General features: G+C 35.6%; 1 protein-coding gene and 1 pseudogene across 1 annotated transcript; one reads left to right on the plus strand and one right to left on the minus strand.

Annotated features, from left to right (window-relative positions):
- Positions 1 to 2949: 2949 nt before the first annotated feature.
- Positions 2950 to 5178, plus strand: LOC133294480 (polygalacturonase-like). Its single transcript, XM_061493161.1, has 5 exons — positions 2950 to 3156; positions 3514 to 3834; positions 4087 to 4376; positions 4500 to 4728; positions 5113 to 5178. Exons 1-5 carry the CDS (start codon positions 2950 to 2952, stop codon positions 5176 to 5178), a joined length of 1113 nt encoding a protein of 370 aa, XP_061349145.1.
- A 1570-nt stretch (positions 5179 to 6748) lies between these two features.
- LOC133294482 (uncharacterized) lies at positions 6749 to 15945 on the minus strand (annotated as a pseudogene).
- Between the last annotated feature and the right edge of the window lie 534 nt (positions 15946 to 16479).

The raw sequence follows: 16479 nt of genomic DNA on the forward strand, positions 1-16479 counted from the left end.
CACAATTATATGCTGGTGGCCTGGATTGTTTAACACAAAAAAGCTATGAATTGATTAAGTGACAAATAATCTCATGAAGGTAAGCATAAAAAGACATAAGCAGACAAACACTACACTTCCTAGACTAAAACAAATCCGCTTTGAGGAAAATAACAAATAATACCTTCATCTGGGCCCTCCTGTTCTGGAACCAGAATTTGATCTAGGAGCCAAGCCTAACTCCCTGCTTAACTGCAACCTTCCCCTCTTGCGCAATAATCATGGTTGCATTGTTTAGATCATTCACAAAATGATTTTATAGTGCAGGTTAATGGCTCAAAAAGAGTAAGAATACAACCATTATGATAAAAGGTAAAAACTAAAAAGAGAGACAATTCATGAATGCAAAGATCAAGTTATCTTTACATGAAAATTTTATAATAATTAATTAATTATTTATAAAATAGCAACAATGATGATTGAATTTTTAATAACTTGATCAAAGACTCTCATGTATTATAAAGCAATTATATTAACTCAAAAATATAAATTATTAAAAAAGGTCACATTTATAATTTTAATAAGGTGTTTGGAATCTCAAATATTAGGTGCGATATGATAAATTTTTATCATCTATTATTCATTAATATATGCGAAATATTCCTGTCAAAATTAATAAAAATAAATAAATTCGAAATTATCGTGTATATATAGATGACGGCTGACTATATGAATTTTTGGTACACGTAATATAGACAAATAGCCAGTGTAGTTTTTAAATTTTAAATATTATATTATAAAATATTTTTTGCTATTAGATCTTATCAATTTGTCTCTTAGTTAGTCTTTATATTATTAAGCAAGAAAAATGGATTCAACTTATTATAGGATCAAATAATGCTTACAAAGTTGTGTGAAATAGAAAAAAAATATTTAATTCTCTTTTAACATATTAAATTATGTCTTTCATAATAAGGAATTATTTTTATTTTTAATTTTTATTGTTAATTTCGTAATTCAATCTTAATTAATTATAATAATATATAATTTGATAATTAATTAATGGGAAAAATATTTCTCCAATGAGCTCAAAACGACGTCGTTTTGGTATTATAAGTTTTAAAAATTATAATGATAAAGACTAATATGACCCTATAATATATTAGAATTACAAAAATAACTTGTTTTCGTCCCAAAACGACGTCGTTTTGGACTCGCTGGAGATAACTTGTGTCCATTGACTGGAGAAATCCTTTACCCATATATAATATCACTAACTATTTCTTCGAATATGATAAATAATATAAGAGAAAATTATTTGTGCTTTAAAAGAATGTAAGTTGTGTCCTTTTAATTTTTTTACTCTATGTACTCCCGGTAGTACATAGTTACAACATAAAAATTTACTTTTTTTCTCTCTCCTCATTCATATCAGCTGACATGAAAAATGAAAAAAAAAATAATTTTTCATGTTATAACTATGTACTATCAGGAGTATATAGAGTAAAAAAACAAAAAAAAAGACACAACTTACATTCTTTAAAAGGACATACACTGTTGGAAATCGACAATCACACAAAATCGATTAAAACAGAAAAGATAAAAGAGAAAAGAGATTAACACAGTGATTTATCCTGGTTCACCCAGGCTATGTCCAGCTTGTCTGTAATATATTCACTTCACCGCCACTAGTTACAAGTCACTCGGTTTACAAGGAAAATATAAATAGGATTAGAAAAAACCCTAACAACAGCTGTTCATTGATCCAAGCTCAAACTACTAAGAAAATTACAATAAATTAGAGGCCCACAATAGTACCTAGCCTTTACGGGCCTAGGGGCGCTGCCTATGGGTGTAAATGGGCTGGGCTGGGATGGACTAGGCTTTGGCTTAAATAGGCCAGACATTGAGTATGACCTGGCCTATTAGCTTGTGTAGGCCCCAAATTACACGTCTGGCCTGACTTGTATTTAAAAAATAAAAGTCTTGGCCTAGGCCTGTTAGCCTGTTTAAGCCTATTAAACGAATAACTAACTTAATATTATTTTATTATTCAAAATTATTAAAATAATAATTTTATTTATTATATTTTAAATACATAATATGATACAGGCCGGCCTGTAGGCTTATAGGCCAGATATATACAAAAAAGCCTATGGCCTATTTTCTAAATAGGTATTTTTAAAAGCCTAAGCCTTTTTTATTTTACTATTTATAATAGCCTAAGTCTGACCAAATATAGACTAGGCCGTAGGTCCCTGTAGGCCGACCTAACCCATTTACACCCCTTGCGCTGCCCCCCGGACCCCCACCGGGTGGCTCCCTAGGACCTCCACCCGCTCACCTGGGAGCGGGACCCCAATTACCTTTCTGCTGACCCCAACAACAAGGGCCCTCAGCATGCGAAGTATGAGTCATACCCAACACACACTAAACCTATAATATAAATAATTAGTAGTTGATATCGATCGTTAATTATTCCTCAGGATAATTTTCACTAATATTTTAAAAAGTAGATAGATAAGTAGGTTGTAATTTTAGAGAAAGACAGAAAAAGTATCCAAATATACTTTGTGAGTTTTGCTGGCTGAAAGCATATTTCAGCCATTGTGGGGACAGCATATAATTTTGAACCAATGAAGGGACAAAAGCTTATGTTTTTCTTATTTTCGTTTTTCCGGAGCTGCTTATAGGATGTGGCAGCTAGGGAATCGCCCACTTTGGAGGAACCCGAATGCAAGGTCTCAATTCAGAGGAAGCACCACTAAATTTAGTTAACTAAAGCCAGGAAAGCTAACATTCTCCGTTCATTTAGATTAACCGTTTGTTTTTGCTAGAAAACATGGTATAAAATACAGGGTCTGAGACAAAGGGATCACTTTCCCCACTTATTTTCCTTGCCTCCCCAGGAGGCTCAACATTTAAATTAAAAAAAAAAAAGGTTCATATATTAGAAGGCATTGAGGCGCAATGGCCATTGCAAAGAGAGCCGCTATTCTTATTTTATGCTTTGCATTGGCCTGTTATGCGCGTGCAGCACCAAGAGCCAGGCCAGTTGCTGGTCCTGATATATTTTTGAATGCAAATATGGCTAAGGATGTGCTCCTTCCTGGGGAGAAAATTGTTAATGTCATGAGTTTTGGTGCCAAACCTGATGGCGTGTTCGACAGCACTCAGGTAATTCAATTCAACCATGCACGTGGGCTATATAATAATAATAATAATAACAATGAGTATTATACTTCTCATTTTACGAGACGAGCCTTCTTATGTCATAAAGACAAAAATTATATAAGACTCGAATGTTAGAAAAAGTTATGAGTGAGATCCATGTTAGTACGGAAGAAATCGAATGATGTATTGGAAAATTTCCTTTCTCATATAACATTTTATAATAATATAGTATTAGTAAAATCTATATGATATGATCAAGGTGGTTTCAACATATCAATCTTCATAAGGTAGTTAGATTAGATATATAGTCAAATTTAATTTGATATTTGGATGATAATATATATATATATATCCATGCAGGCTTTCATGGACGCATGGAGAGCGACCTGCAATACCACAGTGCAAAGCAGGCTTTTCGTTCCTGCTGGGAGATTCTTGGTTTCTTCAATGTTCTTTGCAGGTCCATGCCGTACTCCACATCCAGTAACAATTCAAGTACAAGGGACTGTTGCGGCCACCACCGATATTAGTGAGTATGAAAACACCGACTGGCTCATGTTCGAGGACCTCAATGGCCTTAAAATCGTTGGTGGCGGAACTTTCGATGGTCAGGGTAAGGAATCATGGGCATTCACCGAGAATTGCGAAAAAAACAACGACGCATGCGCCAGAAACCCTGCCGTAAGTAAATATATTTCATTACCATATGATTTTAACTATATTATGGGAATAATGTTTCTGGTAATTTTTATCCCCTAAACATACATAATTTTATTTCTCATACAGATAAAACGTGTGAGATTCATATGAAACCATACAAGAAAAAGAAAAAAAGAAAAAAGAAAATATGAGTTCTATATGTATATTATATAGTTTACTAATTAATATAAATTTGAGCTCATATATAATGTTGTATGGTGTATGGGAATGCAGAGCCTTAAATTCAACGACGTCACCAACGTACTTGTACAGAACATTAGAACCGTCAATCCCAAAGGCTTTCACATATTCGTTACCAAAAGTTCAAATGTCAGATTAAGAAAACTTAAGCTCCTTGCACCAGAAACCAGCCCCAACACTGATGGAATTCATGTCAGTCACTCCATCAATGTGATAATATCAAGAAATACCATTGCAACTGGGGATGACTGTGTCTCTATGATACAAGGAGTCGAAAAACTTTTCATCAACAGGCTCAAGTGTGGCCCTGGACATGGTATTAGGTAATGCCAAATAATACAACACACACACATATCTATACAAAAACTTGTTACTTTAAGATGTGATCAATTGGTATGATCTCTTCCTTAATTAATTTTCTTTATTGTTATATATATGCATGACAGTATTGGTAGCCTTGGAAAGTATGAGGATGAGCTTGAGGTAAGAGGCATTCGTATCAAGAACAGCCAATTGATTGGCACAACCAATGGCCTCAGAATCAAAACATGGCCAGATAAATATGGAGGTGCTGCATCAGAGATAAGCTTCAGTGACATTACCATGGAAAATGTTAAAAATCCTATCATCATTGACCAGGAATATGAATGTGAGCCTGGTAACTGCAAAAGGAAGGTAAGTGGTTTTTTTTTTTTTTCATTTTACATAATATATATTTATTTCCCTTACTATAGTAACATACTAATTATCCCACTGATTTATCTATGTAACAGCCATCACTTGTGAAGATCAGAAATGTACATTTTTTTAATATAAAAGGAACAACAATATCACCAGTTGCAGTGGACTTAAGGTGCAGCCAGCTGTTCCCATGCCAAGGTGTTACACTTCAAAACATTGACTTGAAGCTTGGAGTCATACCAACCATTTCGAGATGTGTCAATATCAAACCTCTCTATTTTGGCTTGCAAATGCCACCGCTTTGCCATTAGGTGCCATGACATAAAATTTCTTACCTTACCCCCAGCTGCTGTAATCTATCATTTAAGATAATGGAAGGTTTTAGAGCTAACGGGAGCTTATGATCCTAGGAGAATCACAGCTGATTATGCCTTTTATAAATAGTGTGAACTATATATTCTGGAATATTGGGGGGAAAGATTCTTATAATTAATTGAAGTTTAATGGTTTTGAATCCCAATTAAATATAATTGAACTTAAACCGCCTTCATTTTAATGCTGGCATTCTGAAATCCATATCCTCTCCTTCAACACTACCGGTTGGGATCGGCACTGTGATAAATGAAATTTCTTCATATCTTTCCATGCTGGTTACCAATTCCAATTGCTTCCAATTTGAATAAACTTCAATGCTTATTTTTTTACCTATTAGTTTTGTATTATATTCAAACCATTTTTATAAGACATTTTAAGTAAATGGGTTCGTCTCTCCTATTGTTGCTCAAAGATCAGAAATTTTGCAACAAACATATTTACACTAGCTTCTGCCTGCGGACCATGATATTAAAAAAAAAAAAAAAATCAGGATCAACATGCGTATCTTGACTTTCAATGGGTTGCTGAAATTTTTTTTTGCCTAACTAAATATTTGAAATCAGTTTTGCTCTTTGGAAAGCCAGAAATTCAATGGAAAATAAAAATAAAGGTTTACATACGATACAAAGAAAGAAAAAAAAAACATATATATATTTCCCCTTTCCAATCGGTAATCAACCCTGCTGCCAAATCTTAAGGAAGAACAATTTCTTTTTTTTCTATACAAGTAAAAAATAAACACCTAATCTAATACAATCTATTTAAATATAAAGAATCATTTCAACCCAAAACTTTAAGGTATTGGGTGATGACTTTTTTAATGCTTTTATATTATTGGGTGATGACTTTTTTAATATTTTTATATTATTCTCTAACACATTCCCTCGCGCAAGAGCTTTTGGGCTTGAAATGTGGATATGACACAAGCTCATTATTGGTCTATCTTGTGCTGCACAAGTTCATTTTTTTGGTCTGCCTTCTTTTATAAATTTCACTTGAAAGTGGGGCGGTGAGAATCGAACTTCTGATCTCGTGATCACTTTGATATCATGTAAAAAATCATTTCAACTCAAAATTTTAAAGTACCTAGTGATGGCCGTTTTAATGCTTTTATATTATTCTGAGACATTTTTTTTTCGGTTGTAAATTTGTGCGTTCAAACCTTTAATTTGGTAGTAGTGGTACTGCATAAGGTTCGACTGCATTACTTAATACAAAATTTCAAAGCCCGAGCTAGAGTTTAAAGAAAATTATGATCTTAAGAACAAATTAAACAAATCCAGATAAGACATTCCGAGCAGAACAACTATCCAGAAAACAAGCTCAACATCTATCATAAAATGTTGGGAGAAGAGTAAGAAAATAGTGGAGATATTTTTCACTAAGGCAGAGGTAATATCTTTCACATTCAAATGATAATTTTTTAAATTACAAAATTTGTAACTCCACCAGAAAAAACACAAAGACACTTAACACCACGATAAACTCACATAACTTCAAAAACTTAAAAATCACAAAAGTGACATTTAACTTTTGCTGAATTAATCCCACTAAGAATAAAATTGACACATAACTTCACATTTAACGTTTAATCAACGTAAAATTGCTTCTTGTCCAATAAAAAAAACATAAAATTGCTTCACTTTCTCCTCCTCTTTCTTTGTCTTCTGTCACTGTCACTTTCATCAGAAATGTTTCTGTTGTTGCATAATAAGACGTGGCATATTCTTCAAATACTCACGTAGGTTAGCAGCAAGACCAACAAGTCCAATGCATGCGAAGAAGTTAATGGAGAACCGTGTGTTTTTTGGGTTATCTTTTGAAAATATGGACTCAAAAGAGTCCTGCATTGTAGGATCATTTAATAGCTCATTCAGCAGCGAAATGCCAAGATGCTCCGATAATTCCTGGAAGATAATCTTAAACAAATATACGTGAAGAAGAAGTTGTGTCCTCTTTGAAGGAAATCTTAGATTTATGCGGAAGCGGTTTAGGACCTAGTACATTGGTATGCTTACCGAATCATCCTTGTTTCACAATTACCTCTCGGTGCGCAGGTCTCGTGTAGAATCTTCCCTTGTAGGATTCCTCTTCACGAACAGCTCACCTCAGCGCCGCAGCACGAACAACCTCCTTGAAGCTGGACTGTGGCAGATCTTCCAAACTATCTCTCGAGGAGGAAGGGGAAGTGTGTGGGCACTGATTAGATTCAGAGCTTGCCTCTTTCTCACAAAAAAGACCTTAGAGGCTGATGACTTAAGAGGTACTATTTATATGGGTTCCAAGAAACCCTAGCTCATTGGGCTCTAGGTTCCTTGGGCTCTTCTCATACTAATGACCCATTTGGGCTTTAGTAAAAGAGCAAACCCAACAATCTCCCACTTGCTCTTTTGGATACAAACTTGAGTCGTAAAACCCAAGATCATGTAACCCATAAGTCATCATCTATCCGAAAAATACCCCATCCCTTGTCTCAAGCTAGCTTGGGGATCTACCATCTGTTATTAATCAAGGCTCCTGATAATCAACGAATGATTATCTAATTCGGTGCTATTCCACTAAAAGCCCGAACTTGAACTCCAAGATTAACAACACTTATAACATGAATATGCATCGCCCCTTTGTAGAATGTCTATAATTGATTGACAAGTTCTCTGTAACTCAATCAATTATTTATTCCCTTGACTATGATAGTTTCTTTAATGGATTACATGCACTGGCCAGTGTCTTTAATATCCAAGTACCGAAACATATCAAGGGGACATATCCTACAAATTTCATGTTGTTTATCTCATAAATACCGATAATCAAATAATCTCACTCCCAAAATACCGAGTTATTGGCCGTCAATAGATCGAACCTCACCCGTTGATAAATCAAAGAATGAAAACTATTTGATTACCTATTTATAATAAACTCAGGATTAAGAGCAATCACATAACTATAGTTAACTGGAAATTTGATTCCTTATGACAGAAAGAACAACCTTAATCAAATCTCTCCTTGATCCTTTCAATGTGAATGTTAATTCACACCAATATTTTACAATGATTCAGACAAAACCATTTCATAAAATATTGCAGCCTAAATAAAGTGCCCAACTTTATTTAACAGCTGTGAATCCATTCATCAATTGTGAGAACCTAGGATCATGTCCTCCATGAACGTATCCATATGATCATATACTCCACAATTTGATCCGGACCTTTATGTTTGTAAATAGTGCGCAAAATAAATAAATAAAACCTTATTTATGAAATTCAGAAAATTATTTTATTGTTTCATGGTCTTACTCCAAGAGCACAATGAAACCAATAACTCTCACTTGCTTAATGCAAGTCTGGGATCCTCTTAAGACCCAAAGAAGTAACATGCCTCTCGAACACAAGTTCAGGCAAACTCTTAGTAACTGGGTCTGCAAGATCCACCTCTAATGCTATCTGAGTTTAGTGAAAAACTCATAGCTCGAGGTTGATTTTCTTGAGTCAATATCGACTTGAAATAACTGAATATTTGAAAACTCAGCTTTTCAAGACTCCCACTAGAATATACCAGCATATAATCTCTCGTTCTCCAAAGATACTTGAGTACATGCTTAACAATAATCTAGTATTCCTCTAGGTTCAAAATGGTACTATCTCACTACTCCCACTGCGTGACAGATGTTTGGTTTAACGCCCAACATGATATGCGTGAGTCTACCTTTGCCAAAGCATAAGATATCTTGCTCATGCATTCTTCCTTCTTAGAAGTCTTTGGTCACTCCTTAGGAAGATGAATTTCACATCTGAGAATTATAATTCTTCTCTTAGAATTCTCATGTTGAATTTTGGGTTTTGTCAATGTAAGTAGCTTGAGGTGATGCCAACAACTTATTCTTCCGGTCTCATAAGAGTTTTATACCAAGAATATAATTGGCTTCCCCAGTACTTCCATACCAAAACACTAACTTAGCCAACTCTTTATGCTTGATATTACCTCCACATTGTTTCCAATAAGGAGCATATCATCTACATAAAGTACCAGAAAAGCTATTGTCTTCCGTTGTATCCTTTACATACAAATACACATCATTCATCAAGGTTCTCTCAAAATCAAAATTTTGATAACCTGATCAAAAATGATGTTTCAAGACCTGGATGCTTGCTTAAGTCTATGAAATAGACTTTCACAACTTGCATACCGTGTGTTCCTGCTCATTTGCTATAAACCCTTTTGGTTGTTGTATGTAGATATCCTGACATCCAACTCCCAAAATGAAATCTCATAATTGAGACTTATAGCAATTAAGAGAATCTGGATAGACTCGAGCATGGCGTCTGGCAAAAAATGCCTCCAAGCTAGCTTTGAAGGTTTTCACCTTTCTGTCCATCCTCTCTTTGCCTTTTATGTCCACATGCACCTTGTGGGTTTTACCCCTCTTGGTGTATTTACTAGGACCGAACGGAGTTGAAATACAAGTATTTCATCTCATTGTTCATAGCGTGAGCAACACTTGATCAACAACATCTTCTAGTGTATTATCGTAACTAGTAGGATCAATATCACTCAACAAGAGACAACTTGAGAGTTAACAAGGTTCTCTCCTACTACGAATGTACTGCACTAGACCTTGTGTATTTATAGGTAAAACAAATAGTGGGTCAAATGATGGATCTTCAATTTCTTGAGGATCCGATTATCCTTGATATTGTTCCTTTACATGTGATACTAATATTTCTACTAGTTTCACTTATATATTATCATGTTGAATTTCCAATCATGGTTCTCTTGTTTGTTCACTTAGAGATATATCTATCCCCTCTTGAACAATCAAGGGAACAATGGATGAAGCTTCTAGAGATTCTGGAAATTCTTGATCTGAGATAAATCTCATCGAGAATAACCTAACTTAAGAGCTTGTAATTTCTTATCTAGTCCTCCTTTAAGAAAATCATGTGAGTGCTCACTTAGATTATCTTGTCCTTAAGACTAAATAAGAAATCATCCCTAGTTCTCTTAGGGTAGCCAAAAGATATGCACACTTCCATACAAGATTCCATCTCATTTGACTGCTGTTGTAGGACGTGTGTCGTAGCACCCTAAATTCGAATATGGTTAGATCTGGGCTTGCACCCCTTCCATAATTCTTTAGGTGTCTTTACAACAAACGTTGACGGAACCAAGTTAAGAAGGTACATTTCCTTCTCTTAGGCATCTCCCTTGAACAACATTAACAAAGATGAATAACTGAACATGATCTTCACCAAGTCTAGAAATGTTTGATTTTTGCATACTGCAACTTCATTCAACTAATGCGTTCTTAGAGTTGACAGTTACGAAAACTATCCCCTCTTAAATCAGGTAAGACCTGAACTTACCAGACAGGTAGCCAACACTTTAGTCAGACCAAAGTGTTTTTGATTTGAACACCTACATGCTTTTCTGCCTCAGACTAAAACTCTTGGAAATTTCCAAAAGCTTTAGACTTATGACGCACTTGGTTCATCTGTCCAAATCCAAAGTAAACATTCATATAATGAAGTACTCATCACCTCTTCTGGTCTGAACGCTAAGTGGTCCACATACTTTAGTATGTACCAATTCTAGTTGAATAGTTGCGCAAACCTTTTTGGCCCTTGTAGGATTGCTTGGCCATTTTACCTTCCAAATAGGACTAACATGTAGCTGTTAGTTAAAAGATTCTTGAACTTTCAGTCATTCTTTTAACTAAAACATGTTTCCTACTTGAGATAATATGACTCAATCACAAAGGCCAAAGTTATGTTTCATTTGAAACTTTTATTTCTTTGGTGAAATTTCTTGTTCATCATCCTTCCATTCAACATAACAAATTTAAGGTTATAGGACATAGGTAATAAAGACTATTTAAACAATGTACCAGAACAAACAAGACGAAGATGAACTTCGAAATGTAACTGAGGAATCAATTGCATTGTCAACCCATGTTTTAACCAAAACAACTAACAAAAATTGAATTCCTCTTGAAATCTGAAACAAATAAACAGTCACCCAAAACCATAGTCTTATAAATAACTTGTCCTACTGCAAATGCAGACACAAGTTCCCATTTTCAAGCTTAAAATATCTATGTCCATTGCTGACAGGCATGCCATGTTTGAACTACTACAAAGAGTAACAAACATAATCAGTGATTCCTGAATCAATAATTCATTCACTGATCAGGCCTAGATATGCCCATGTCTGGTTCTTTTCATCACCTCTGGGCAATTTTTCTTTCAGTATCCCTTCAGTCTGCACTTGAAGAACTTGTCTTGCGGCTTCTTCATAGCAACTGGTTTGACAACTGATAACCAAGTCATTTTGTTCTTGTTACCACCCTTGGGTTTCCCTTTGGATTTAACAAGACTCTTAGCAAAACCTGCACCGACTGCATTCTGTCTAGCAGAGCTGCTAGATGCAGCAAACATGTCATTAAGAGTCTGAAGCATTTTTACTCCACTCTTAATCATGTACACTTGCTTTTGCAAGTATTTGGAAAGACTGACAATAATATAGCAACGAACTACCATATCTGCCCTTTCTCAATCTGAGAAATGCATCTTAGTTTCCTTAAACGCTTTCTCTGTAGGTTGCTATGGCCCTCACATTGTCAGAACAAATTTTAGCTTCTATGTTTTAGAACAATATCAAAGATTTGCTTTTCACTTATTCATAGTTGGTACCATCTAGAGGTTTTCGACTCAAAATCATTTCTAAGATATTTTCTGAAAAACATATAAAGCACACAATTACAAACAAATAATGCAATAAACAAACGAAGTGCAAGTAGATTCTCATAACTACTCTTGTTTATTGTTAACAATCCTTCAGTTTATCTTTACAAGGCTTACGATGGGCAAGTCACTTGTAAAAACCAAAATTGTTATTTGGGCCTTCAGTGCCATTGCCAGAGCCTCGATGGGAGGGTTAACAATTTTACCAAAGTTGAATGTAATTAACCATTGTTTAATTTCAAAATTATCCTTAGTGTCTAAGCATTGCCGACGATGGGCCGTACAATACTTTACTAAAATTTTGAAATTATTAAGATTTAATCTAGTGAAATCTGATTATCCTTATCCGATGGGGCTTCAGCGATAACCATTTCACTAATAAACCCACAAATGGAGCCCGCAGGTTTTAAAATTAATTAATTTTTAAAACCTTCACCCATTCAACATTTTTGTTTGAGAATTTTCATAAGGCCAGTCGAATTCATTGTTTAATTTCAAAATTATCTTTAATAACTTAGTATTATCGACGATGGGCCGTATAATACTTTATTAAAATTTTGAAATTATTAAGGCCCAATAAAATCCAATCATGCTTATCCGTTGGGGCCTCACATGATTATTTTATTGATAGGCCCACAATGCGCCTGGAGGTTAAATTAATTTCTTAATTTAAATCTCCTCCCATAGATATTTAAGTCCAATCTAATAAAATCCAATCATGCTTATTCGATGGGACTTCACATGATTATTTTATTAATGGTCCTTATAATGCGCTTGAAGGTTAAATTAATTTCTTAATTTAAATCTCCTTCCATTCAACATAAGCAACATTTTCTAATTTCCAAGAATTATTTAATTGAGAGTATCCTTTGTTTGATTTTAAAAACTATATAAGCAAGAGCACCGATAAACGTGCACTAAGCTTAACATAATTTTGAAAGCATTAAGGTCATGAAATCCGGTCACTTTACGTCAGCGTGTGCTCCAAACAATCATGATACATGAATGTTGTATACAGCGTGTGTTATTCCATGACCATTTCAGAAAAACCCACAAATTACTCGCAAAATAAAAGAATTCTCTCAGGAAATTTTCTCTAATTATTGTGCTAGATTTAAATCATCCAAATAGCTGACTTAATTATTAATCTAGATTGCAACAATCATAATAATTATCATTTATGAGGATAATTTGAAATTAAAATAATTTCCATAACGATTATTTGTCTTGATGTTAATTATCCAAAATTAATTAATTCAATTATTAATCTAGATCTTTAATAAAAATCATAATAATTATTAATTAATTTCTTAGGATGATTTAAAATCAAAATAATCCCATAATAACTATCATACTAGTCGCTGAAGACATAATAGCTATTATGCTCATGCAATCATACAAGTTATGCAACAATATGGCACCACCTATTCTATATGGCATGTTATCGCAATAAAGCATGTTATCAATCATATAATTTATACCAATCAATAAAAGCATTAAATAATAAATCATAATTACTTTAATCCATGGCCTTCCTATTTTAAAGAAAATAAAATAAAATAAAATTAAATAATACAACTTTGGAATTCAACTTTCGCCTAGCCCATAGTATCTGTCTCAAGCCCCTTTAGGGTTTCATGGGCCCAAAAGCCCAAAGACCCAATCCTTTGGCGAGAAACCCTAGGACGCGAAAGAGGAACCCTAGCCGTCAGGTCTGCCGCGCCGTCACCCGAACTCAAATCAGGCTGAAACTCCAGGGGAAGGACCGCCACATAGAGACGAGTGCACCGTCGCCGGAACCACCCAAAAAGGTGGCCGGACGCTCTCTCACTCTCCCATTCTTTGCCGGAGAGTGGCGGCCACTCTCAGAAGCTTGTGGAGGCGCGTGGAGGAGCGTTAGGAATCCGATGGCGACTATCCACCCACCGTTGCGTTCGTCTTTCCGTCCTCTTTCCAACCATATATAGATCGTCTCATTCCGAGATCGGGAAGTCCTCGAAAAGTCTCCGACAGTACTGACTGCGCATCTTACTCGCGGTTTCTCGATCTTGAACTTTTACAAAATATTGGAAAAATACACAGAAATTCCGAAAATAAATAAAAACAGCAAGGAGGAAACCTAATCATATGGGATTAGCCTCCTTGTTACAAATCGAGAAATACACGAGAGACCCTAACCATGGATTAAAGCATTTTTATCGATTAAAATTTAAACTTTTATGAAAATGAATTATAAAATGCACATGCTAGATTCATACCATAATCCTAGAACCCTAGGTGCCACATTTCAAGAAGCAAAACTAATTACATGAATAGTGAAACTAGATTCACATACCAATGTACAGCCAAGGCTCTGATACCAATTGAAGGAAATCTTAGATTTATGCGGAAGCGGTTTAGGACCTAGTACATTGGTATGCTTACCGAATCATCCTTGTTTCACAATTACCTCTCGGTGCGCAGGTCTCGTGTAGAATCTTCCCTTGTAGGATTCCTCTTCACGAACAGCTCACCTCAGCGCCGCAGCACGAACAACCTCCTTGAAGCTGGACTGTGGCAGATCTTCCAAACTATCTCTCGAGGAGGAAGGGGAAGTGTGTGGGCACTGATTAGATTCAGAGCTTGCCTCTTTCTCACAAAAAAGACCTTAGAGGCTGATGACTTAAGAGGTACTATTTATATGGGTTCCAAGAAACCCTAGCTCATTGGGCTCTAGGTTCCTTGGGCTCTTCTCATACTAATGACCCATTTGGGCTTTAGTAAAAGAGCAAACCCAACACTCTTCAGTCAAGCGTATATACGATAAAACATGCCAAGGTAGAGCATCAGTGCCAAGTAAATGACCAAAAAAATTTCCCACATTTCGCAATTTATTGATTTCAAGTCGATGAATAATTGAGTACTGCTGCACAAAGCACTTTTCAAAATTTTCTTGATATACTTTGTTGATCATGCAGAGACGCTGCCCCAGAAGACCGTAATATCGAAGGAAAGTTCTTTCTTGGCTGCAACATTCCAAAAGCATAATGCACAATTCCATCTCTTGACCAGGCTCTAACTTAATTTGCAGAAGCTTATGACCAGCTTCCTCAAAATCTGCACTAGACATTATTATTAAGTAAATTGTTCTTCGAAGATGGATAAGATTTGTCTCTGTTTCATCTTTTATTTGCATACTTTCTTCTTCCTCTTCATCATCAGATTCATCTGACTCTGCTGCATCAGAGCCTTCCTCATCATCAGATTCCTCACCCAGTATTGTTTTCTTCAACTCTTCATGACGCTTCTCATTCTCCAGGAAATTGGGGTCTGGCTTGAATATATCACGGGAGAACTCTGGATCTATATCCTCATCCAACAAGACTTCATGAGTTAACTGATCTTCCTGCTCCACAAGGTCCAGCTCAGGACGAACAGCTGGATATCCCTGAAACTTGGCTTTTCTAATTGCAAACAAGCCTTCGATCAGAAACTGAACTCGTTTGTCAATTTCTCCTTGATGAAGAATTTTCACGAAACCGCTCAAAGATACCATGAAGGCCTCTAGGAGAGAGATCCTGCAGTATTGAACCACATTCTGCGACAAAAGCAACGGCTACTCCAACACTGTCATCAGTAGTCTCTTCGAGTAACACTGTAAGTAACTCTAGAGCAATGATCTCGTGAGCCACTTGCTGATTCACCAGATGTGCTATAAATTTAACAGCAGCTAGAGCTGCAAAACAACCCTTGTTAACAAAAGTTTCCCCACCTCGGGAAACTTGGTATTCACAACAGCAACTACCGCAGCAAAGACATCCGTAAAACCAGGAGATGCCATCTGGGACTTCAAACATGATCGAACAAATAGGCCTCTTCCTCTAACCAAGTTTTCTGCAAATAATTTTGGGACTATGCTTTTTACATTAGTTGCATTTACTTTGTTCACGAGTCCGTTAATGCTCTTTCTTAGAGCATCCCACGTTAACCGTTGATACTCAGCACTAGTTTTATCCTCAACTTGTTTAATCATCCGAGCCAACTTAACAGGGGGAATGTAAGCAGCAACTCCATTCAGGTTACCTTCTTGTTGAGTTCTCTTAGCTCTGTTTCTCGCCATGCCAACTTAAAGAACCAACCCTGTTGGTCGTCGGTGAGAGGGGAGACTCGAGAGAGATATGGTGGTATGAGGATTCTTTGGACCGACGATGAAGATTCTCATCTTCACCGCGAATGTGTTTCGCAAGTGGCAGTGGGATGCGGTTTCTGTGATTTTGCGAATGTGAGGAAATAGGGCTGACTGAATTAGGGGATTTGAAAAAACTTGGGATTTCTGATTTTAAAGCCCGTGTGAGCGAGCGAGATAACAATCTTTATTTTGATAATGTTTGCTTGTTATGGCATATATAGCCGAGCATCGAAGTCGTATTATTTTTTCATATCTAATGTGATGGAGCCAGCGAGATAACGGTCTTTATTTTCGTATTATTTTTTCGTATCTTTTCAAATTAATGTCAAAATTTACAATTTGACACTAAAAAAAAAAAAATTAATGGTGTCACATGTTTACAAATCAGAGTCATCGATCTTTTTGATTTAACGGCTCTCAGATAAAATATCAAATTTTAAATTTGATATTAATGTCAAAAAATAT

This window comes from Gastrolobium bilobum, unplaced genomic scaffold (genome assembly GCF_033153095.1).
Source record: "Gastrolobium bilobum isolate Gb01-03AN ecotype WA unplaced genomic scaffold, APGP_CSIRO_Gbil_v1 utg5188, whole genome shotgun sequence".
NCBI lineage: Eukaryota > Viridiplantae > Streptophyta > Magnoliopsida > Fabales > Fabaceae > Gastrolobium > Gastrolobium bilobum.

Bases quoted from the DNA above. Each gene is read 5' to 3' on its own strand.
- LOC133294480 (XM_061493161.1), top strand. From the start codon at position 2,950: ATGGCCATTGCAAAGAGAGCCGCTATTCTTATTTTATGCTTTGCATTG. The intron at 4,377-4,499 runs GTAATGCCAAAT...TATGCATGACAG, and splicing joins GGCCCTGGACATGGTATTAG to TATTGGTAGCCTTGGAAAGT. The intron at 4,729-5,112 runs GTAAGTGGTTTT...AGATAATGGAAG, and splicing joins CTGGTAACTGCAAAAGGAAG to GTTTTAGAGCTAACGGGAGC.